Consider the following 24443-nt stretch of genomic DNA (forward strand, 5'->3'; position numbering starts at 1 on the left):
CAAACAAACAGCAACAAACGCTGATCAACAGTAATAGAGTTACCTTTAGTCCGACATTCACCAATACATCTTTCCTCTTGCCATGCTGGACCGCAAATAATGACCAAAAAGTGGGCTGTTTATATACCCCCCTCCACCCTCAAACTAAATGGCCACTTGGCACCAAAATTCAAAGGGTGAGGACGCTCAGTGACCGCAAAATGGCACGACCGAGGTCGCACCGGATATGACGTCATTACCGCGGGAACGCCAACCGGGATGTGACACCTGAAAGATGGCAGCAGACCGGATGTGATGTAAAAACAACAACAAAACCAGAAATGTCAGCAGCAAGTCAGGCAAACACTGCAGGAAATGACGCAAGGATGTATAAAAACATCCGAACCCAAGAAATAACAAAAAGGCAGGCCAAATAAAGACGCTTTCAACTGGGAATAGAAAGTATATCACAATTAGACCGGGCCTAATAAAAGGCAAACCAACTAAAGGGGACACAGGTCAGCCAGAGGGTATTGGCGCCACCCAGTGGAATCCAACAGGATTACACCAAAAATAACGCCCTGGGTGTCCCTATGGCTACCAAATCCGACAAGATCCCCATGATAATGATTAAAAAGGATATGATGTTTTAAAAAAATAAACATTCAAGGTATTGTCTACCAATAGGGACAAAAACTTGAAGACAAGAAGTAATACAATTTAACAAATGAACGTAAAAGGATAATATATTAATAAACCATTAAATTGACCAAAGATGACATAAGGATACAATGCAGATCATCAATCGAGATTCCAAAAATAGATAATAGGCAATTATGCATTTGGATTCTCTAAACATCAAACTATAAAAAGAATGATATAAAGCAATCTTATATTCTCCATATTTGAAGAGCATGGCAAACTCGTTTTAGAGGAATGGCTTGTAGCTGATGGATTCGTTAAAATCTGGATGGACAGTGGCTGCCAGAGAATGAATCCATCTTGTCTCCCGCTGAAAGAGGGTCCTATCAAGGTCATTACCCCTGTCATGAGTCGGTAAGTATTCAAGTGCAAAAAATTTAATTTTAGAAACCTGAAAGGAATAATAGAGTCACATATGACGACTAATAGGAGTCTCCATTCTTTTCTTTTGAACAAGAGAAACATGATCTCTAATTCTGTGAAAAAATGGTCTTTTAGTTTTTCCTACATAGAATGCTTGACAATCACATACCATGTAGTAAACCACACCAATCGCTTGACAATTCACAAAAAAGTGAGGTTTGTAAATCCTTCCATTTGGCAGAGCCAGCTTGGCAGAATTAATTAGAAATCTGCAGAATTCACGTCTGCCGCATGGAGCAGTTCCCCTACAACTTGGTCCTCCCTGTCTGGGCATCAAGTGGCTATGAACCAATTGATGCTTTAAGGATCTAGACTTCCTGTAAGTGATCTGCGGATATGGGTTAACATACTTTAAGATCACATCATCAGTAGCCAAGAGATGCCAGTACTTCTGAATTATGTAGCGAACCTTGTCATGTTCCCCAGCAAATCTTGTAATTAATGGTACCTTTTGTTCCTCTTTAGGGGTTTTCTAAACATGTATTAATTCCAACCTGTTCCTTGACTTGGCTCTACGATAAGCTTTCTTTAGGCAGGAGCGGCTATAGCCCCTGTCCGTCAGACGGGACCGTAGAGCTCCGGCTTCAAATTCAAAATCCTCCTCACGGCTACAATTTCTTTGTAATCTGAGGTACTGGCTATATGGAATACTTTGAACTAAGGGTCTAGGGTTTTCTAAATAAAGAAGACCCTATCGTATCATCAGAATTTATGAAGATCGAGATATCAAGGAAATTGATCGACTTTTGATTATGTGTCATGGTAAATTTTAAATTATACTGATTGCTCTCCAATTTAGCCATAACGAGGAGAAGCTGATCCCTGGTACCAGTCCAAATGACAAAAATGTCATCAATAAACCGACACCAAATAAGTACATTTTCAAAGAAATCTCGAAATTCATTAGAGGAGAAAATTTCACGCTCCCACCCCCCCATGTACAAATTGGCGTATGATGGGGCACATTTAGTCCCCATCGCCACACCCTGTACCTGGAGGTAGTGGGAGTGGTCAAAAATGAAGATATTGTTAGTCAGGACAAAAAAGAAGCAGGCTGGAAACAAATTAATTATAGGAATTGGCCCTAGGGCCTCGCTCAGATAAAAAAACCCTCCACAACTTTAACCCCCAATTTATGAGGAATAGAGTTATAGAGGGCCTCAACATCAATGGCCACCAGCCAAGAACAATCAGGAACGCAGATACCATCCATGGATCTAAGGAGATCAGCAGTATCCTGGATATAGGAACTTAAAGATTTGACATCAGGACGTAAATAGTCATCTATTAATTTGCTAGCAGGTTCAGTTAAACAGCCATTGCCCGATACAATGGGATGGCCTGGGGGAAATTTGGCATTTTTCTGTATCTTGGGTAGGGCATATAGTGCAGGAAGTCTAGGAGTGTTTACAGTCAAAAATTCTAAGGTCTTCTGGTCAATCATGCCCTTATTAAAGGCCCGGGTGACCAGAATTCGATATTTGGTTTCAGCATAGTTTACCTGTGCTAAAGGTATAGGCTTATACCAGGAACGGTTCAAGAGGAGATCCATAACCATAGTTTTGTATTGATCAAGATTCATTACGACAATGTTTCCTCCTTTGTCAGAGGGTTTGATGATAATCTGATCATTTTGTTTTAAAGGGGTAAAGCCTTCCATTGTGAAGGACTAAGATTGGTTGAACCGTTTCCATTTGGTAGTTTGAATTTCTTTAGTTACCTGTTGAGTGAAAGCCCAAATGTTAGGATTACCATGAAGCAAGGGAAATGATCTTGATTTAGGTTTATAATGATAGGGTGGCAGAAAGGATCTCTCAGACAGTGTATCCAAAGATGGATTCAAAAGGGGCTCCTCTAGGGGTTCATCAAAAGGATTGGTCTCCTCCCATAGTTCCATGAGATCATCCAAGGCCTTGATCTCATTAATTATTTTGCCAAAAGGCGTCAGGGGCAATTCCAGAGGGAGGGCCCCTGGCGTCTTTATTAAAAATAACTTTAAACAATTTTCTGGCAAACAAATTCACATCCTTTATAAGCTTGAAAGCGTCAACCTCCTGATCAGGACAAAACGTCAAGCCCAAACTAAAAACTTGAGTCTGATCCATTGATAGGGAAAATGAAGATAAATTAATTACTTGGAAGCTATTTTGCTTGCCATTTTTGCAATTGATGTGTTAGGCCCTCTCACACTGGGGCGGTGGGGGCGTCGGCGGTACAACAGCGCTATTTTTAGCGCTGCTGTACCGTTGTTCTTGCAGCTGTATTCGGCCACTAGCGGTGCGGTTTTAACCCCCGCTGGTGGCCGAAAAAGGGTTAAAATCACTCGTACAGCGCGGTATAGCCGCGCTGTCCCATTGATTTCAATGGGCAGGAGCGGTGAAGGAGCGGTGAATACACCGCTCCTTCACCGCTCCAAAGAAGCGGTTTGCAGGACTTTTTTCACCGTCCTGCCAGCGCACCGCTTCAGTGTGAAAGCCCTCGGGCTTTCACACTGAACAAACAGCGGAGGCTGTTTAGGGGCGGTTTGCAGGCGGTATTTTTAGCGCAAACCGCCCCAGTGTGAAAGGGGTCTTAGAAATGGTTTGGCTTACTTTAGATGCAGCCAAAGAATTTAAAGTGGAAACTGAAGAAACGGAGTGACCATCACCAGAAATAGTGGAAGAAGGTGCAGGGTGCGTGCCTTTGGTCTGAGAATGAAGACTAGAACGTGAGTGATCTCGTGGAGTGCATTTAGAGGCTGAAACATTCGATGCTGGGCGATCTGTTTTACGTTTCTGTGAGCCACTCGCTGAGTATTGTGTGGGTCCTGCTTGGGATCAGAATATAGAAGACAACGATGATTCATCGGAATCAGTGGGATCTTGATATGAATTATTTGTTTTTTTGGGAAAAAGGTCTATTCTTCCTTCTTCTATTTTCAGACCACTGATAAGCAATATTAGTCATCATCTATAATCTGAATCTCTTTGGAATAGCTACAGCAAAGGGATTCCATCATCCTCAGTGAACACAACTGAAGATTTTCCTCCCAATCCTGTTTAAAGTCAGAATCAATTTTAAATAAATTCATAAAAATCTGTATCCTGAGTCCCCAAGGAACTATCTTGTCTTCAATATATTTCTGGAAATGTTTATTATTCCCGAAAATGCAAGCTTTTTTTTTTCCAACAATCTTTTTAAACTCGAGAAGAAACGGTCTAATATGATACCCCCAAAGGAGGCACCCTGAGCTTGATGAATTTTGTCCATCAAGCCATCAAAAGCCACCCCCCTATATGTAGCCATGATCAACAATAGGAAGTTAGCAAAGATTAGTTCAAAACACAAAAACATCTGTATTTAAACATTTGGACAATTGTAAAGAACAGATGATAAGCTAAACAGTTAAATGGGTGTTTCCCACCTGATAAATCCAGAGGAGAAAGGGTATTTTCCCTATCATCTAAAAGATATAGGACCACATCCCTTAGAAAATATTTAATAAATTGAAAAGGGTATATGGGATTTTTAAGGTGCCAAATTAGAACAAAATAATTTTATAAAAGTAGAAATTTATTCAAACATTCTCTGGCGGCCACTGTCCATCCATTTTTGAACAAATCCATCAGCTACAAGCCATTCCTCTAAAACGAGTTTGCCATGCTCTTCAAATATTGAGAATATAAGATTGGTTTATATCAATTCCTAATTTATAGTTTGATGTTTAGAGAATCCAATTGCATAATTGTCTATTATATATTTTTGGAATCTCGACTGATGATCTGCATTGTATCCTTATGTCATCTTTGGTCAATTTAATGGTTTATTAATATATTATCCTTTTATGTTCATTTGTTAAATTGTATTACTTCTTGTTTTCAAGTTTTTGTTCGCCTTTGAAATTAAAGACATCCATTTTACTTAAGAAAAATAATACATACGGATACAGCGTACACTAGTCCACAACTCAATGGGGTGTGGCACCGATACAAATATAACTTCAGATTTTATAAAGAAATCACAGAATGATTGTCTATGTATGGCATGGTCCCAAAGCACAAGTCAACCTTAAATAATTATTTCTACATTACATATGGTCATCTTGACCTCTGGGTTATGAGTAATTTTACTTGTCATACTATATCAATCTTATGATTACACAAGATTACATAAGAGGGGTTCATCCAAAAGGGACTTTTTGTGATAATAGCTCTTTCCCAGAAAAGGAACGATGTACAGCCAAACTAGCACACACATCACTTGGCAGCACATTGCTATTCCTTCAACACAACAGTGTTGCCTAATACCTAAGAATAAGAAACATTATTTTTAAAATATATATTTTTTTTTAGACGCAAACAGTTCAATATAAGAGGGAACTCTGCAGGAGTCTTCCAGAAGATTCATAATTCCAGACCCCAGATATTCTGTATCTTAACAGCCCCTCCTGTTGTTCGAATTCTTCGGTATTAGACTTCCTCTGTGTCTTTAGACTTCCTCTGTATCTTTAGGTCGTCCTTCAGGTATAAAGGCCACCATCTCATTGGCAGTCATCATGCTTGACGTTGAGGGCTCAGAAGGACGAGTATTAGTATAAGCATTTGTGATTATTTTCAAACAACATTTGCACATTATTGGTGCACATTTGATTATAAGGATTATAAGTACAATAAATGCAACTATATATAATATACCGTGTAATATGCCAGAAAGCCAACCTCCAAGTCCTGAAAACCAGTTGAGGGGATTGAGCCATGAGAGCCAGCTCTCTCCACTTTTTCTATATGGGAAATGGCGGCATCTTCAGCCTTAGTATCATTTCCGATGTAATTGCAACATGCTGTTCTCACTATGGCACACATTCCTCCCTGACTGGCCATAAGATAATCCAACACTCCAACACATCGGTGTTGAAGTAACTTCTTTTTTATCATCTTTAGTTCAGTAGTAAGAACTACAAAGTTTTTGTCATATAAAGTAGTAATATTACCCATCAGTTCTGCCAAATTGATGATAAAACTAAGGATTAATGCAACACCTGTTTACCCATGGTATAGAGAACAGAGGTTTAATTACAATAACATGTGATGCAACATCACTTCTCTCATCATCATTAGTCTGGGAATTCTCTGGTACAGTATGTTGGTGGGTAACTGAACAACCTCGGCCTCATCATTATAATCTAAAGTGGTAACCTGTGGATAATATAATTTACGTAGTGTGTCATTGTGGCATTGACAATTTTAGAGCATGACATGTTTGGTATCTATTTACTCGGCGTAACATCATCTTTTATATTTTACCAAACAATTGGGTTTTATAATGTGTTTTTGTGCATTAAAATTAAAGTGAATTTTTTTCAAAAAAACTACATTTGAAAAGCCGCTGTGCACATAACGTGTCTCAAAAAATTGCAACACCCACCATTTTATTCCCTAGGGCCTCTGCTTTAAAAATAAATATAATGTTTGGGGGTTCTAAATAATTTCCTAGCAAAACTCATATATGCATGTATACTGATTTTTACATGTATGTGAGAAGTGTCAGAAAAAGGCCTGGTCTTCAAGTGGTTAAAAAAAAATGCTGCGGCCCATACCATTCAAAAACAACAGTTGGAATCTTCATGGCAATGTACAAAGTCACAAATTGTCCTTTACTACTATATGGCCAAATATATGTGAACATCACATTGAAATGAGCTTGTTGGACATCCCATTTCAGAACCATGAGCCATGAGCATTAATACAGGATCTCCTTTGCGGAGTTCCGCTTAAAAAAAAATTAAAAGTCAGCAGCTACAAATACTGCAGCTGCTGACTTAATAATCGGACACTTATCTGTCCCAGGTCCAGCGATGTGGGGGGACGAAGCCCCGCTGGTCTCCCTCTCCCCTCTGCAGCACCAGCATAGTCACTGTGGGTGCCAGGCTGTGGCTTCACATCCGGGCATGCACTGCGCATGCATGAGTTGCGCGGCGCGCAGTGTCTGGCCGGGCAATCATCTGGGACCTGTGACGTGTCCCATATTATTCCTGAGAGGGAGGGGGGAGGTGATCTCCCTTCCAGTGCCGTGGTGCGCCGGGAGGAAGTGGGAGCTGGAATCCTCTAAAAAGAGGGTAACCTCTCCCCCCCCAAATGTGGCATGTCAGGGGGTCACCTTCCCTTAAAGTAGAAGTTCGATTTTTGGGTGGAACTCCGCTTTAACACAACCTATCTGTGGAAGTTTGTACCCATTCATCAAATTTAGGTATTTTTTTAGATCAGGTACTGATTTTGAACAAGAAGACTTGCTCATGGCTCAGCATTCCAATTCATCCCAAATGTGTTCAGTACAGTTGAGGTCAGGGCTCTGTGCAGATCACCAGAGGCGGCTCTTTAACCGCTTGCCGACCAGCCGCCGTCATTATACTGCGGCAGGTTGGCACAGCTGCGGGAATCGCCGTAGGTGTACGTCAGCCACTGTAAGAGTGATAATGGGCCTGCGGCACGATGCCAGAACTGATGCGTGTGGCTGGCGGATGCGATGTCTGCCGGCCACCCCCGATTGCTCCTCAGAGAGACAGAACGGGGATCTGTGTATGTAAACAAACAAATCCCTGTTCTGACAGGGGAGTAGAGAGAGATCTGCTGTTCCTAGTGATCGATAACAGAGATCTCTCTCCTCCTCCAGTCAGACCCCTACCCCCACAGTTAGAAACACCTCCCTAGGGAACACTTAACCCCACTGATTGCCCCCTAGTGTTAACCCCTTCCCTGCCAGTGACATTTATACAGTAATCAGTGGCTATTTTTAGCTCTGATCGCTGTATAAATGTCACTGGTCCCAAAAAAGTGTCAAAAGTGTCCGATCTGTCGCAGTCCCGCTAAAAAACGCAGATTGCCGCCATTACTAGTAAAAAATAAAGAAATAATAAAAATTACATTAATTTTATCTCCTATTGTGGATGCTATAACTTTTGCACAAACCAATCATTATATGCTTATTGCATTTTCTTTTACCAAAAATATGAAGAAGAGTACATATTGGCCTAAACTGATGAAGAATTTTTTTTTTTTTCATTTTTTTTGGATATTTATTAAGGCAAAAAGTAAAAAATATTGTTTTTTTTTTTCAAAATTCACTCCTCTTTGTTTATAGCGCAAAAAATAAAAAACGCAGAGGTGATCAAATACCACCAAAAGAAAGCTCTATTTATGGTAAAAAAGGACATCAATTTTGTTTGGGTACAGCATCGCACAACCACGCAATTGTCAGTTAAAGCGACGAAGTGCCGGAACACAAAAAATGGCCTGGTCATTACGGGGGGCAAATCCTTCCGGTCCTTAAGTGGTTAATTAGGCAAATTAGTCAGTCGCCTTAGGCCTCATGCTCACAGGGGCCTCACAGCCAAAGAATTTGCCTAATGCATGTAGCGGGTGCCGCGGATCCCCCTCCCAATAGCTCTCCCTGCCGGCAAATGACAGGAGCAGGTCAGAGAGGAGACCTCCTTCACCCCCCTGCTTGAGCCGCCGCTGAAAGACTCAGGGGCTCTTTGTGTTTCCTGCCCATTCCCCCTTCCTCCTCCTGTCAGCAGGAGCTAGCATTATCTACTGCCATAATGGCCCTAATACTGCCTGCACACCCTATTCACAGCTGAAACGTGCACCAATGATTATGGATGAAGATTTAGCCCTGGTTCACACTGATGTGGGTTAGAAATCGTGCAAGTTCAGCTGAACCCGCACAATTTCAAACCAGCAATGCAGTCCAACTTTGGGGCAATTTGACAGACATCTGTGTGGGTTCATGTACAGATGTCTATTCAAATCGCCCCCAAAGTCGCCAAAAGTAGCACAGGAACTACTTTTGGGAATCAGTGTGGCGCCACAAAGTCGGCATCGCACCAATTCGGACGGTGCCATTACCTGCAATAGCCGTCGATTTGGCATGCGATTTGAAATGTCAAATCGCATGCCAAATTGGCTCAATGTGAACGTGAGCTTAGGACTAAAGACTGCCCTATAACTGTAGAGACCCCAGGGCTATGGCCGGAACTACCATAAGGCAGCTTAAGCAGCAAACTCAGGATGCCAGGATAGGGGGGCGGTAAAATCAGAATCGACAGCCACTTGCTGGGGATTCAGACTTTTACAGTGCTGCACCGGGAGTGTGTATACCAGTAAAGCCGACTGTCGCCTTTCATGTGGAAGTGTTACACGTGGCTTTGAAGTTGCCTATGACTTCCACCACTGCCGCAATATGCGACCCCCCCCACCATGTTTACTGGGCACCACTGTCCCACCTGCTGTCATGGCAGGTGGCACTGGGAAGGGCAGCGAGAGCTCAGTAGATCTTCGGCCACTCAGCCTACCTCCTGTACACAGATTGGGAAGAAGACTGGGGATAAGTAAACAAAAATCCTTGCACTGGCCCTGCGCAGTTTGTTGTTGCCATTTAAAGGGGAACCCCACTCGAAAACCCCTAGGAAACTGCTATTCCTTTAGACATGTACAGTTGTGTTGCTAAATATTGATTTAACTATTCTCATATTGATTTTTCTGCTATTGATATAGAGCTGTTTATATGGATATATTTTTTTACCTTTATTACCCGAGGTCAGTTCTACTCTGCTTGGTGAAGCTGCACTTTGTAATTTATGCAAGTTCTTAATTATAGTCAAATAGTGTTTACAACTAAGCAGGTGTGTACTCATATATTGCCTATATCCTACAGTAAGGTGAAAGGTACAATATGCTGGTGTTGCTACGTGTGTCTATAGTGATTCAATCAACCAGGTGTGTCAGAGGGGCTGAGGGTGCTCTTGGAGTGGAGGTGCAGAACAGGGAACCCAAAATTACCAAGCGGCTCCTTCAGGGGTAGCGCTACATGCATTACCCCAGTTTTGAGGGACAGGGGACCTTAATGCTCCTGTGTTCAGGCAGCGTTAAGAGCCCTGTCTCACTTAAGCGTGCCGAACATCTAATTTACAGCACTTTATTTTAGAGGTGAGTGGCAGGACATCTTAATGCTGAGCCCTGTCACACTCACTTCTTGCATAATCTAAGACTCCTGGAGTTCCGCCCGCCAGCCAATGAGGAGTGATGTTGCGTCCGCGCACGTCACCCCTCCGATCCACCGCACAAGGATCTCAATCTTGGAAGGCCTGCTGCGTAGCTGATGGGCATCAGTGATGATGATGGGCATAATGTTTAGATTTTGCCTAAGGCCTCACAAAGCCTAGAGCCGCCTCTGAAGCTCACTGATGCTCTTCCACATCAAACTCATTAAACAATGTATTCTTTATGGTGTTGGATTATTGACTTTGTGTGCAGTCATGCTGGAACAGAAAAAGGTCCTTCTCCCATTTGTAGTACACATTTGTAGCATTAATAGTACACTTGACTCAAAACACTTGAGATCAAAAATTTTGAGGGGTGTCCACATATTTTTGCCCATTTAGGTGGCCTTGATGATCAGATGTCCATTAACTTTTAGCCCAACGATCCTGTAAGATTGTCAACCAAGGTGTTAAATGTCCATTTCTAGCAGCAACTGTTTGTTTACTAAAAAGAAAGGTGTCAGTCCCTCACGCAGTTGATTGAGTTCCGTTCGCAGACTCTCCTCTCCAAACATTATGCAGATTATGCTCTGTCCAGCAGGCAGGGACTTTATACACAACTTAAGTTGTTGTACGACATGCATCTTAGTGCTTTCTGGGTCAATGCCAAACAAGTCAATGTCAAATCGATAAGTGCTTTCTGCATAAGGCACTGGGTATGCTGGAGTACCAAGGCTGAGGAACCCAACAGAAGAGGGTGGTAGGGATGGTGATCCTCCACTCACTTTGTTTTCATGGTTAATTTGATGTCCTTCTGCATTGTTGCTTGTACATTGTGCTTGTGAGTAGATCCAAGTGATTTTCTTTTCAAAGAGCATTTCCAAATTGGACTTTTGGGTGGTAAGTGGAAGCCATCCCTGCATCAAGAGACCCCCAGGAAGCAGATCTTCTGCAGTCTTTGTCCCATCAAATAGTTTGAGAACCTCGGCAGGTTCCAGAATGGTGTAATTATTCGACTGGCCCACACTGTCCAGACGAGCCTCCAATAATCCAATGGCTTCTTCAAGCTGGTCAGAGGGAAGCATCATACATACCACAGCCTGGTGAAGAAAAAAGAATGAATGCATTGGCATATATGAAGGCTTTAAAGTGGTTCTAAAGCCAAAAGTTTTTTACCTTAAAGTGGAAGTAAGCCTTTTTTACTTGTACCTACAGGTAAGCCTATGATAAGGCTTACCTGTAGATTATACAGGATTTATATAGCGCCAACAGTCCAACAGTTTGTGCAGTGCTTTACAACATGAGGACAGACAGTACACTTACAATACAAATCAATACAGGAGGGATCAGAGGGCCCTGCTCGTTAGATCTTACAATCTAGACGGGAGGGTCAAGTGGAAACAAAAGGTAATAACTGTGGGGGATGAGCTGATGGAGAAAATGAAAATACAGTTGTTAGGTGTGGGTAGGGTGGGCTTCTCTGAAGAGAAGGGTTTTCAGGGATCGTCTAAAAGCTAAAAGAGTAGGAGATAAGCAGACAGATTGGGGTAAGACATTCCATAGGATTGGAGAGGCTTTGGAAAAGTCCTGGAGGCGAGCATGGGAGGAGGTGACGAGAGAGCTAGAGAGCAGGAGGAATTGAGAGGAATGAAGAGAACAAGTAGGTTGGTACTTAGAGACTAGGCTAGTGATGTAGCTGGGGTTAAATTGTGGATGGCTTTGTAAGTAGTTGTTAGTATTTTGAATTTAATTTGTTGGTTGAGCGGAAGCCAGTGGAGGGATTGACAGAGATGGGTAGCAGACACAGAGTCATTGGTAAGGTGGATGAGTCTGACAGCAGCATTCATGATGGATTGAAGAGGTGATAGATTATGTAGAGGTAAGCCAATGAGAAAGGAGTTGCAGTAGTTAAGGCGAGAGATGACCAGCGAGTGAATTAAGAGCTTTGTTGTGTCATTGGTTAGAAAGATGTTGCGGAGGTTGAGGTGACAAGTTTTGGACAGTGATTGGACGTGGTGCTTAAAGGAGAGTTCAGAATCCAGAGCTACACCTAGAACCTTGGCATGTGGGGATGGGCTTATAGTTGTGAAATCAGTTTTGACAGAGAGATCAGGGGAAGGGGAAGGGGCATATGGGGGAGGAAAAAATATAAGTTTGGTTTTGGATAGATTGAGTTTGAGGAAGTGGTGTGACATCCAGACTGATATATCTAATAGAAAATTAGTGATGCGTAAGGAGACAGAGGGAGTGAGCTGAGGGGTAGAGAAATAGATTTGTCTGTCGTCAGCGTAGAGGTGGTATTGGAAGCCATGGGAGGCTATCAGCTGACCCAGAAAGGAGGTGTAGATTGAAAATAGGAGAGGTCCAAGAACAGAACCTTGGGGGACCCCAACAGACAAAGGAAGAGGAGAAGAGGAAGTAGAGTTGTAAGAAACGCTAAAGGTGCGGTTGAATAAGTAGGAAGAGAACCAGAGAAGAGTACAGTCATGGAGACCAAAGGCGTGGAGTTATTTGAGGAGGAGGGGGTGGTCAACCGTATCAAAGGCAGCAGAGAGGTCCAGGAGTAGGAGTACAGAATAGTGTTGGGTGATGAGTGCATGGGGTACAGGTAAATGATGGAGGCCAGGGGTTTGGCGATATATCTCCAGAGGTTAGGAGAAGCAGGAGGGTGAAGGAGGTAATATGGGAGTGGGATTTATATGAAGGGACATGCCTCAGGGTCCTGGAGATTTTTTGTGTGTATGGATTTAGAATTAGCAGGAGTTGGTGGGTGCAGTAATAAGGAGAGGATAGAAGTGAGGGTGATAGATATATATATATATATATATATATATATATATATATATATATATATATATATATGCTGTGGGGGGGGGAGAAGAGGGGTGAAGGAGAGATAGTTTAAGGATAGAGGACAGAGTTGTCAAAAGGAGTGGTAGAGAGTGCATGTTACAAGGAGAAAGCTGAAGGGGTAAACAAGGTCACCTGATGTCTGTGCAGTGTTTTTCAAATTATTTTCATGTGTTTATTTGCTTTGTGAATTTGCTGAACTGCAGAGTCAGAAGTGCTCCCACTTATAGAAATAGTCCCACTTTGAGAAAGAGCCCCAGTTGAAAATGTGCCCCCTGCAAATGCTCCCCCCAAAAGAAGCTTATATTTTTACTGATAGGGATGGAGATGGGTGCATTTCAACTATCAATCATGAGGTAATAAAGGTTGACTGGTTAAAAGGACAAAATTCTTACTTCAGAAACAGACTAGCAAGAGGGCACTAAAGATAATGGGCCATCATTTTGGGTAAGACAAGGGAGATAATAAAGCATTGTAATGTGGACAGGTCTACAGACAGTTAAGCAAAAATAACATACCAGTAGGAATGAGCCGAACACCCCCCCTGTTCGGTTCGCACCAGAACATGCGAACAGGCAAAAAATTTGTTTGAACACGCGAACACCGTTAAAGTCTATGGGACTCGAACATGAATAATCAAAAGTGCAGATTTTAAAGGCTTATATGCAAGTTATTGTCATAAAAAGTGTTTGGGGACCTGGGTCCTGCCCCAGGGGACATGTATCAATGCAAAAAAAGTTTTAAAAACGTCAGTTTTTTCAGGAGCAGTGATTTTATTAATGCTTAAAGTGAAACAATAAAAGTGTAATATTCCTTTAAATTTGGTACCTGGGGGGTGTCTATAGTATGCCTGTAAAGGGGCGCATGTTTCCCGTGTTTAGAACAGTCTGACAGCAAAATGACATTTTAAAGGAAAAAAAGTCATATAAAACTACTCGCGGCTATTAATGAATTGTCTGTCCGACAATACACATAAAAGTTCATTGATAAAAACGGCATGGGATTTCCCCACAGGGGAACCCCAAACCAAAATTTTTTTAAAAAATGGCGTGGGGGTCCCCCTGAATTCCATACCAGGCCCTTCAGGTCTAGGATATATATTAAGGGGAACCCAGCGCCAAAATTTTTAAAAAAATGGCATGGGGGTCCCCCTCAAAATCCATAAATCCATACCAGACCTGAATTTTAAGGGGAACCCCGCGCCAAAATAAAAAAAATGGTGTGGGGTCCCCCCAAAAATCCATACCAGATCCTTATCCGAGCATGCAACCTGGCAGGCTGCAGGAAAAGAGGGGGGATAAGAGAGCGCCCCTCCCCCTTAACCGTACCAGGCCACATGCCCTCAACATTTGGAGGGTGCTTTGAGGTAGCCCCCCAAAGCACCTTGTCCCCATATTGATGAGGACAAGGGCCTCATCCCCACAACCCTTGGCCGGTGGTTGTGGGGGTCTGTGAGCAGGGAGCTTATCGGAATCTGGAAGCCCCCTTTGACAAGGGGACCCCCAATTCCCCCCCGTGTGAAATAGTAATGGGGTACAAAAGTACCCCTACCATTTCACAAAAAAGTGTCAAAAATGTTAAAAATGACAAGAGACAGTTTTTGACAATTCCTTTATTTAAAGTCTTCTTCTTTCCATCTTCTTCGGGGTCTTCTTCCTTCCTTCATCCTTTGGTTTCTTCCTCCATCTTCTTCTTCCTCTGGTTCTTCCTCCGATCCTCTGCTTTTTGCTCCAGCGTTCTCGTCCGGCATCTTCCTCCACGGCGTCTTCTTCAACGCTTCGTTCTTGGGCTGCTCCGCATCCATGGGAGGCTCCCGCTGTGTGACGCTTCTCTTCTTCTGACACTTCTTATATAACAAGGGCGGGGCCACCCGGTGACCCCGCCCCCTCTGACGCAAGGGGACTTGACAGGGACTTCCCTATGGATTTTCCCATGACTTCAGAAGGGGGGCGGGAGCTGCAGTAGGAAGGACGAAGACCCGAAGAAGATGGAAAGAAGAAGACTTTAAATAAAGGAATTGTCAAAAACTGTCTCCTGTAATTTTTAAAATTTTTTACACTTTTTTGTGAAATGGTAGGGGTACTTTTGTACCCCATTACCATTTCACACAGGGGGGGCAGGATCTGGGGTCCCCTTGTTGCAGACCCCCACAACCACCAGCCAAAGGTTGTGGGGATGAGACCCTTGTCCTCATCAACATGGGGACAAGGTGCTTTGGGGGGCTACCTCAAAGCACCCTCCCAATGTTGAGGGCATGTGGCCTGGTACAGTTCAGGAGGGGGGGGCGCTCTCTCGTCCCCCCTTCTTTTCCTGCGGCCTGCCAGGTTGCGTGCTCGGATAAGGGTCTGGTATGGATTTTTGAGGGGACCCCACGCCATTTTTTTTTTAATTTTGGCGCGGGGTTTCCACTTAAAATCCATACCAGACCCTTCGGTATGGATTTTGAGGGGGACTCCCACGCCATTTTTTAAAAACATTTTGGAGCGGGTTCCCATTAATATCCATACCAGACATGAAGGGCCTGGTATGGAATGTAAGGGGACCCCCCACGCCATTTTTTTTTTAAATTTAGGTTCGGGGTTCCCCTGTGGGGAAATCCCATGCCGTTTTTATCAATGAACTTTTATGTGTATTGTCAGACCGACAATTCATTAATAGCCGCGAGTAGTTTTAAATGACTTTTTTTCCTTTGAAATGTAATTTTGCTGTCAGACTGTTCTAAACATGGGAAACATGCGCCCCTTTACAGGCATACTATAGACACCCCCCAGGTACGAAATTTAAAGGAATATTACACTTCTATCGTTTCACTTTAAGCATTATTAAAATCACTGCTCCCGAAAAAACGTCAGTTTTTAAAACTTCTTTTTGCATTGATACATGTCCCCTGGGGCAGGACCCAGGTCTCCAAACACTTTTTATGACAATACCATGCATATAAGCCTTTAAAATTAGCACTTTTGATTTCTCCCATAGACTTTTAAAGGGTGTTCCGTGGCTTTCGAATTTGCCGCGAACACCCCAAATTGTTCGCTGTTTGGCGAACTGGCAGACAGCCGAATGAGCCGATGTTCGAATCGAACATGAGTTCGACTCGAACTTGAAGCTCATCCCTACATACCAGCAATTATTAAATAGACATAAGCAAAGCAGATAGCAATGTTTCAGTTTTTGGGTGGAGATGTTGCAGTAACACATACCAGCAATTATTAAATAGACATAGGCAAAGCAGATAGCAGTGTTTAAGTTTTTGGGTGGAGATGTTTAGGTAGCACATACCTGTGGAATGATAGAAGAGATTTTCAGATGAGACATTCAGATGATGAGTGCAGAGTCAGAAGTGCTCCCACTTATGGAAATAGCCCCACTTTGAGAAAGAGCCCCAGTTGAAAATGTGCCCCTTGCAAATGCTTCCCCCCAAAAAAGCTTATATTTATACTGATAGGGATTGGGGATGGGTGCATTTCAATTATCAATCAGGAGGTAATAAAGGTTAGCTGATTAACAGGGCAATATTCTTACTTCAGAAACAGACTAGCAAGAGGGTACTAAAGTTAACGGGCCATAATTTTGGGTAAGACAAGGATGATAATAAAGCATTGTAATGTGGACAGGTCTATAGACGGTTAAGTAAAAATAACATACCAGCAATTATTAAATAGACATAAGCAAAGCAGATAGCAGTGTTTCAGTTTTTGGGTGGAGATGTTGCAGTAGCACATACCAGCAATTATTAAATAGACATAAGCAAAGCAGATAGCAGTGTTTCAGTTTTTGGGTGGAGATGTTTCAGTAGCACATACCTGTGGAATGATAGAAGAGATTTTCAGATGAGACATTCAGATGATGAGTGCAGGGTCAGAAGTGCTCACACTTACAAAAATAGCCCCACTTTGAGAATGAGCCCCAGTTGCTAATGTGCCCCCTGTCACTGGCCCATGTGCTCTGAAGGGGCGGTATACCCATGCCGCCTCTTCAGAGTTCTGTGCCACAGTCCGTGACTCCCACACGCATGCGCAGGAGTGACGGAAGGCAGGAAGACTGAGTGAAGATGGAAGCCGCTGTCTCCCTCCTCATTGGGCAGATTGATCGTAGCGGGAGCCATTGGCTCCTGCTGCTGTCAATCACACCTTAGTAGTGTGAAAGTCCCCTGAAGATTCTATAACCAAATGTTTATTTTGTGATCTTCTGTAATGAGAAGAGAACATGGGAATCTGTTTAATGGTAGGGAGAATCAGAACATAATAAATGAAAATAGGGCAGTGCAAGAAATATTAATGTATTAAAAAAACCTAAAAAAATATATAAAATAAGTCCAAATATATTTCCATAAAAAGTTCCTGAAAAAGATTCTGGTAGTGCCTAAAGATGGCACTTCAGGCAAGTCTATTTAAGTGCGGGAGATTAGCGTGGCTCCATACCCGCTGACGAAGTCCTACCCAGGACGTAATGCGTACAGTAGTAGGAGCCACGCATGACGTCACCCGCGCCCATCTTACTGGGGAAGATGTGTATACACAGAGCGCTCGTTTGTGCACTTGTGACAAGTGCAAGAATTGGCAGTGGATTTACATTTTTACATGATTATATGACAGAGAGCACTAGATTCTTTCTATTTGCTTTAATATTGATATCCACGATCCCACAGAGGAAGTGGCTGTCTCGGATCGACTCAGATATTAATATATGAATATTTCTTGCTCTGCACTAATTTCATTTATTAGCTTATTTGAAGGTGTTGTGTAATTGGCCTTGGGTGTTCATCTGCAATTATTAGTATTTACTCAGGATTGTTTGCGCTGATTATTTTTAGTTTATATATAGAATTAGAACATAAAAAGACCTTGGAGCTGATCACTCTATACTTCTTCAGCATGCTTGGTGGAGGGTTTTCTGCACGGGTCAAACGAATTCTTTTGACTTGTGGGTGATCAGAATGAAGTTTGTCTAGGATAAATTTCTCAATTATCCCAGCTACACCTTGTCCTCTCATCTGGGGGGCCACACGAAGACCTTGCACCACAGCTGTCTCACCGCCATCAGCCAACAAGAAGGACTCAAAGCCCACCTGAAGAAAAGACATCAACAAGATATGTTCAGCTGAAGAGAATTGGTTGGACAACAAGATGAATCGTGGTTTTATTTCTGACAGAAAATAATATGCGTGTCCAAAGTTTAGAACAATACCATACAATTCATAAATCACAATTCCCTGGAGTCCTGAATTACATGACGTCTGATGAGCAAATATCACTACAGGCAAATAATCAAGCATCAGAAGGTGATGTATTAGTGATAATCCTGACCTGATCATTCCTATTTGCAGCACCTTATAAAAAACTGTTGACTATTCACATTGTTTCCTGCTCCCCAGAGAAGGTTATAATTTATTTTACGTACAGCAATCATAAAAACTCTAGACATACACTATATAATTAAGAGTATGGTCCTCTCATCAAATTATTGAGTTGAGGTGTTTTCAATAAGCAGTACTGTTAATGCCACAGTATACAAAAACTTGTATCTTCAGGGATGCCTTGATCAAAATGTCTAAAAATTGTCCAAAAATTGTATACAAGTCAGTGAGTGGAACAAGTCTGCCACTTAGTTACACAAAGCCCACAGATTTTTATTGTGCACCATTACAACCTTCTAGCCGCCGGTGTCCTAACAACCAGTGGCATCATCAGGTAATAAAGAGGATGAGGGTTGCCTGCACAGAATCCTTGTTTGACCCTCCCCTGCCCCTCTCCATCAGAGCTGGGGTCACATTAGCTGAGTGATGGAGAAAGACTGGAGAAGAGAAACATTGGACTACTAGTCAGTACCAGTGTTCAAAATGGGTGTCACGTGTGTGGATGTTGCTGCATTATGAAAACTATTAGAATAGTTTTTACATTTTAGAATGGGGTGCCTTGAGACTGTCCATCATTTTAAAGGGTGCCTTGACTAAAAAAAGTTGAGAAACACTGCTTTAGATAATTGTGGGCTTCCAAGTTTGTAGCACCATTTGGTGAAGGCCCTTTCCTGTTCCAGCATGACTGTGCTCCTGTGTACAAAGCCAGCTTCATAAACATTTAGATTCTGGAGTTTGCACGCAGACCTGACCTCAACCCTACTAAACATCTTTGGGATGAGTTGGAAACCAAGATTGTAAGCTAGGTCTTCTCATCCAAAAACTGTATGTCAGCCCTTCCCGCCTCTGGGAGTCACCACCAGACCCCCGGAAAATTGTGGTAGGCGCTTTAGCACTAAAGCCCAATTTTCAATTTAAATTATTAGAAGTTCCGATTATAGTGCTATCCAGTGATCTATCCTCCCATGCTCATCTCCAGGATTTCTCCAGAGCCTCTCCCATCCTCTGATGGCAATCTCTAAAAACTCATCTCTTCAGGGAAGCCTATCACACCTCCAACTAATCTTTTACCACTTCCATCAGCTCATTCCCCACAGTTGCAACCTTTTGTACCACCTGTCGCACCCTACTAGATTGCAAGCTCTTCTCAGCAGGACCCTATTAACCCTCTTGTATTTTATTGTATTGTAACTGTATTGTCTCCCTTTTATATTGTAAAGCGCTGCGTAAGCTGTTGGCACTATATAAATCCTGTATAATAATAATAATCCTTTACATATATTTCATCCTTTCTTAGCAAAAATATGTTTTTAAAGTGAACCTGTGCATTGCCCATGAAAAGCAAAGACTATCAGAGCCTCTTCGTAGCACATACTCAGCTTTCTTTTGCTCACTAGAGTTGGGTGAACGTTTCGGGATGAGCAAAAGTTCGGCCTAAACATCTTCTGTTTGCCCCATTCAGCGAACACCCGGATTTGTGGGGCTTGGCGGGATGTTTGGCCGCCCAGCGCCCCACAATGCACTGCGCGCTGCACAGTGCATTCTAAGCAATGATTGGGCAAAGCTTTGCCCAATCAGGGCACAATCAATAGCTCGTTGTTAAGGAGCGGGCCAGGAAGCCGGAACAGCGATCTCTCTCTACTCCTTGTTAGTCCACTCCCCCCACAGTAAGAAAGCACCTCCCTAGGGAACACTTAACCCCTTGATCGCCCCCTAGTGTTAACCCCTTCCCTGCCAGTGTATTTACTGCTATAAAAATGCACTGATCACTGTATTGGTATCACTGGTCACCAAAAAGTGTCACTTAGGGTCAGATTTGTCTGCCGCAATGTCACAGTTCCGCTATAAATTGCAGATCGCCACCATTACCAGTAAAAACAATAAAAAAATCAAAGTCCCCAAATCGATCCCCTATTTTGTAGACGCAATAACATTTGCACCAACCAATTAATATACGCTTATTGGAATTTTTTTTACCAAAAATATGTAGCAGAATACACATTGGCCTAAACTGATAAATACATTTGTTTTTTTTTTTTTTGTTTTTTTTTTTGGTAAAAGTATTATAGCAAAAGAAAAAAATGTTGTTGTTTTTTACAAATTTCTTTTTTGTTTATAGCGCAAAAAATAAAAACCAGAGTTGATCAAATACCACCAAAAGAAAGAAAGAAAGCTCTATTTGTGGGAAAAAAAAGGACACCAATTTTGTTTGGGTACAGCGTCGCACGACCGCGCAATTGTCAGTTAAAGCGACGCAGTGCCGTATCACAAAAAATGGCCTGGTCATTAAGGGGGTAAGTCCTCCCAGGGCTGAAGTGGTTAAGGAGAGGGCCAGAAAGCCGGTCGCGGCGTCCTTAACAACGGATGAGTCATCAGCTGTCAACGGGCTTCCCCACTGACAGCTGAATGGAAAAAAAAACAAAACATTACAGACAATAGAAGGATGCTAAAAAAACAGCAGGGGAGGGGGAGTCCCGCCCCAATCCATACCAGGCCCTTTGGGTCTGGTGTGGATTTGATTTTGAGGAGAACCCCCATGACTTTTTTTTTAATGCCATGGGGTCCCCCCAAAATCTATGCCAGACCCTTATTCGAGCATGCAGGAAAGGGGGGGATGAGCGAGCTCCGCCCCCCCCGAACCGTACCAAGCCACATGCCTTCAATATGGGGGCGTGCTTTGGCCCAGGGGGCTCTGCCTCTACGCCTTTGCCTCTACCGAACTGGGGGGTGATCAGCCCAACTCTATTGCTCACACATTGTTGTCTTCACTTGCTGGGAGAAAAACAAATATCTAGCATGTCTAATTATGGATGTGCATGTAACTTATTCTATGTGACAGATAGTAATGGGTGATTGGCTCAGAGATCCAGCTCATAACCTTCACAGATAAGGGAATAACGTCATATACAACTGGAGTATATATTTCTTTATATCAAGTACTTTATACTGTATAGCGCCGTCAATTTACGCAGCACATTACATATATATAGTATTAGTATCAATTATACATGGCAGATTCCCACTGTCAATGGTAGTTAAAGAGGAGCTACAGACTCCCACCAAAAAATTTAAAGTCAGTAGCTAGAAATACTGTAGCTGCTAACTTTTAATATAAGGAAACTTATCTGTCCAGGGATCCAGCGATCTCGTCACCTGAGCTGATTCTTCAATCGGCTTCGGGTGCAGGTGCCAGCATTCCTAGTAAGGGAAACAGGAAGTGAAGCCTTGCGACTTCACAGCCAGCTTCCTACTGCGCATGTGCGAGCTGATGTGCGCCTGGTGAATGGTCCCAGAAGACTGTGGGGGAAAGGGTGGGGCGAACTTCCAACTCAGGTCGCAGCGCTGATCTGAGCCAGGAGTGGGAGCGGGTACCTGTCAAAACCAGGTACCCACTCCCCCCCCCAAAAAAAGTGCCAAATGAGGAGGGGGGAGGGTGCAAACAAGCATTTCGGGTGAAGCTCCACTTTAAGAACACAGGTCTGGTAGGAGTTTTAAGAAAGACTCCCACGCAAAATAAAAAAAGTGAGGCCCCTCCCAAAATCCACACTAGACCTTTATCTTAGCAGTCCCCACCTGAACCCACCTGAACCATACCAGGTCACATGCCCTTAATATCAGAGGTGCTTTGGCAAAGCACCTTGTCCCCATGTTGAGGAGAACTGTGGCCCTGGGGGTCTGTAGGTAGATTGTGGGTGGCAGGGCACATGCTGAAAGAGGTCATTGCCGTCACGGAATATCGTTTCCATGAAGAGGTGTACTTGGTCAACAACAATGTTTGGGTAGGTGGTACGTGTCAAAATAACATCCACATGAATGGCAGGACCCAAGATTTCCCAGCAGAATATTGCCCAAAATATCGCATTGCCTCCACCAGCTTGCCTTCCTCCCATACAGCATCCTGGTATTATTTCTTCCCCAGGTAAGTGATGCACACACACCCAGCCATCTACATGATGGAAAGATTGGTTGATTGATTGATTCATCAGACCAGGCCAGCTTCTTTCATTGCTCTGTGGTCCAGTTCTGATATGCATGTGCACATTGTAAGTGCTTTTGGCTGTGGACATGGACCAACTTGGGCACCCTGACCAGTCTGCGGCTACGTTGTCGTAAACGGGAGACCCCACCCCCTCTGATGTCACGTGACGTCACATGATGTCAGAAGGAGGTGGGGTCACCGGTTACATCACCAAGTGGCCCCGCCCTCAGCTATATAACAGATGTCATTGTGAAAAGGCTGCAGTTGGCGGGACGCCTCCCATGGAGGCGGAGTTTTTTAGTTTTTTGTTTTTCTCGGGTTGTCGGCGCTGTGTTTGAAGATGAATGGACATCGCGGGATACTTTTTTTTCTTTTAATAAAGGACTTGTCCAAAACTGTCTCCTGTCATTTTTATTTTTTTTACACCTTTTTTGGTGAATGTGTAGGGGTACAATGTACCTGATACCCATTCACATAGGGGGGGCGGGATCTGGGGGCACCCTTGTTAAAGGGGGCTTCCAGATTTCAATAAGCGCCCTGCCAGCAGACCCCCACAACCACCAGACAAGGGTTGTGGGGAAAGCACCCTCCCCATGTTGAGGGCATGTGGCCTGGTATGGTTCAGGAGGGGGGAGGGCCGCTCTTTCTTCCCCCCCTTTTCCTGTGGCCTGCCAGGCTCAGTGCTCAGATAAGGGTCTGGTATGGATTTAGGGGGGACCCCCACGCCATTTTTTTTATTCTGGCGCGGGGTTCCCCCTAGAATTCATATTAGACCTGAAGGGACTTTAGAGGAGACCGCAGGCTCATCCCTACCAGTAACATACTTCCTGTCTTTGGGTGTCTCCACTCTAAAAAAAAGATCAACAGAGACAACTTTGGACATCATTTCTATCAGTCTAGGCAAAGGGTAGCAGTTTTAGATGGATTTAACTAACAAATTAAAGCCGAACATCAGATTCATACACTAACCAACTAAAGTTGAACTCCAGATAACACTTTATAAGTAGTTCTGTTTCCTTTTGGAATAATGTTTTTACTTCAAATAATAAACTAATAATAAACTTCAAATACTAAACTAATTAACTATGTAACTATGTAACTATTAACATTTATAGGTAAAGTTGATCCAGGGAATATCCGATTGCTTCTCGGGGGATCAGGAAGGAATTTTTTCCCCTGCTGGAGCAAATTGGATCATGCTTTGCTGGGGTTTTGCCTACCTTTGCGTCAACTGTGGGTATAGTATTGTGTATATGGGATTGTATATAGATATATTTTTTCTTTTTCCCTTTTATAGGTTGAACTAGATGGACTTGTGTCTTTTTTTTTCAACCCGACTAACTATGTAATAAGCACCCCTATCAGTGTTAAATGGATTGTCATATCCCTCTAACTGCCACTTTGTCTGGACAGCTTGGCCTGTTAAAGGAAGTTGAAAAATAACAGATTTACTTGCCAGGTCGCCAGGTGAAAATAAAAGAAAGCCCAAAAAGAGAAAACGAATGCAGCCACCACATCTGTGACACATCCAAACTGGCATTTTCTTGCATATTGTGTGGGACAACAAACAACATTTCATTCTGTCGCCTTCAATACTCACTATTTTCCCTTCACTCTTGGCCATAAACATATGTCTTTGATCTTCCTTCAGCCATGCATGGTATTTGCATGGCAGATAGTCCATTCCTTTGTAAATACCACCCGAGATAGACATCAGCTCTTCGTAGTCCTCAGCGGTGGCCGGTACAAAATCGATGTTTGCTTTGGGTGATGCCGACATTTTCGAGAGGTGTGTGGTAGCTGAAAAGATCAAGAAAGAGAACGGGATATGAATGAACAAAGTTCAGCAGAAGTGTCACGCCCTACGCCGGTGGGAACAAGTTCAAAAGACTATTTCTGCACATGATCAGCCATGGAAAATATTGGGGTCATTTTCTTTTATAATCCTCTTGTACCAAAGTACAAAGGAAATAAATGTGCAATCAAGCAAAGCAAATTAAAGCGGACTTATCATTAACTTTACAAGTTTGTAGGTATACTCCTGGTAAGCAGCACCGGTATACTTTTCTTGAAAAAAAAAAATGTGTGCCTTTTTATCATTATAAAACAGGGGTAGGCAACCCATTGAGAGGTAGAGA

At 42.9% G+C, this 24443-nt stretch overlaps 1 protein-coding gene across 1 annotated transcript; it reads right to left on the reverse strand.

Annotated features, from left to right (window-relative positions):
* Window positions 1-10111: 10111 nt before the first annotated feature.
* Window positions 10112-24129, reverse strand: LOC141134720 (probable N-acetyltransferase 16). The gene is made up of 3 exons (XM_073624157.1): window positions 23906-24129; window positions 17814-18038; window positions 10112-11220 (listed from the first exon to the last, which is right to left on the reverse strand). The coding sequence occupies exons 1-3, from the start codon at window positions 24083-24085 to the stop codon at window positions 10591-10593; spliced, it is 1035 nt and encodes a 344-aa protein (XP_073480258.1). The 5' UTR covers window positions 24086-24129; the 3' UTR covers window positions 10112-10590.
* Window positions 24130-24443: the final 314 nt, after the last annotated feature.

This window comes from Aquarana catesbeiana, linkage group LG03 (genome assembly GCF_042186555.1).
Source record: "Aquarana catesbeiana isolate 2022-GZ linkage group LG03, ASM4218655v1, whole genome shotgun sequence".
Taxonomy (NCBI): domain Eukaryota; kingdom Metazoa; phylum Chordata; class Amphibia; order Anura; family Ranidae; genus Aquarana; species Aquarana catesbeiana.

What these genes read in the sequence shown, in the direction of transcription:
- LOC141134720 (XM_073624157.1), bottom strand. Translation starts at nt 24,085, where the DNA reads ATGTCGGCATCACCCAAAGCAAACATCGATTTTGTACCGGCCACCGCT. An exon ending in CCAAGAGTGAAGGGAAAATA is followed by an intron (nt 18,039 to 23,905) that starts GTGAGTATTGAA and finishes TCTTTTCTTCAG; the next exon opens with GTGGGCTTTGAGTCCTTCTT. An exon ending in ATAGAGTGATCAGCTCCAAG is followed by an intron (nt 11,221 to 17,813) that starts GTCTTTTTATGT and finishes TTTCTTCACCAG; the next exon opens with GCTGTGGTATGTATGATGCT.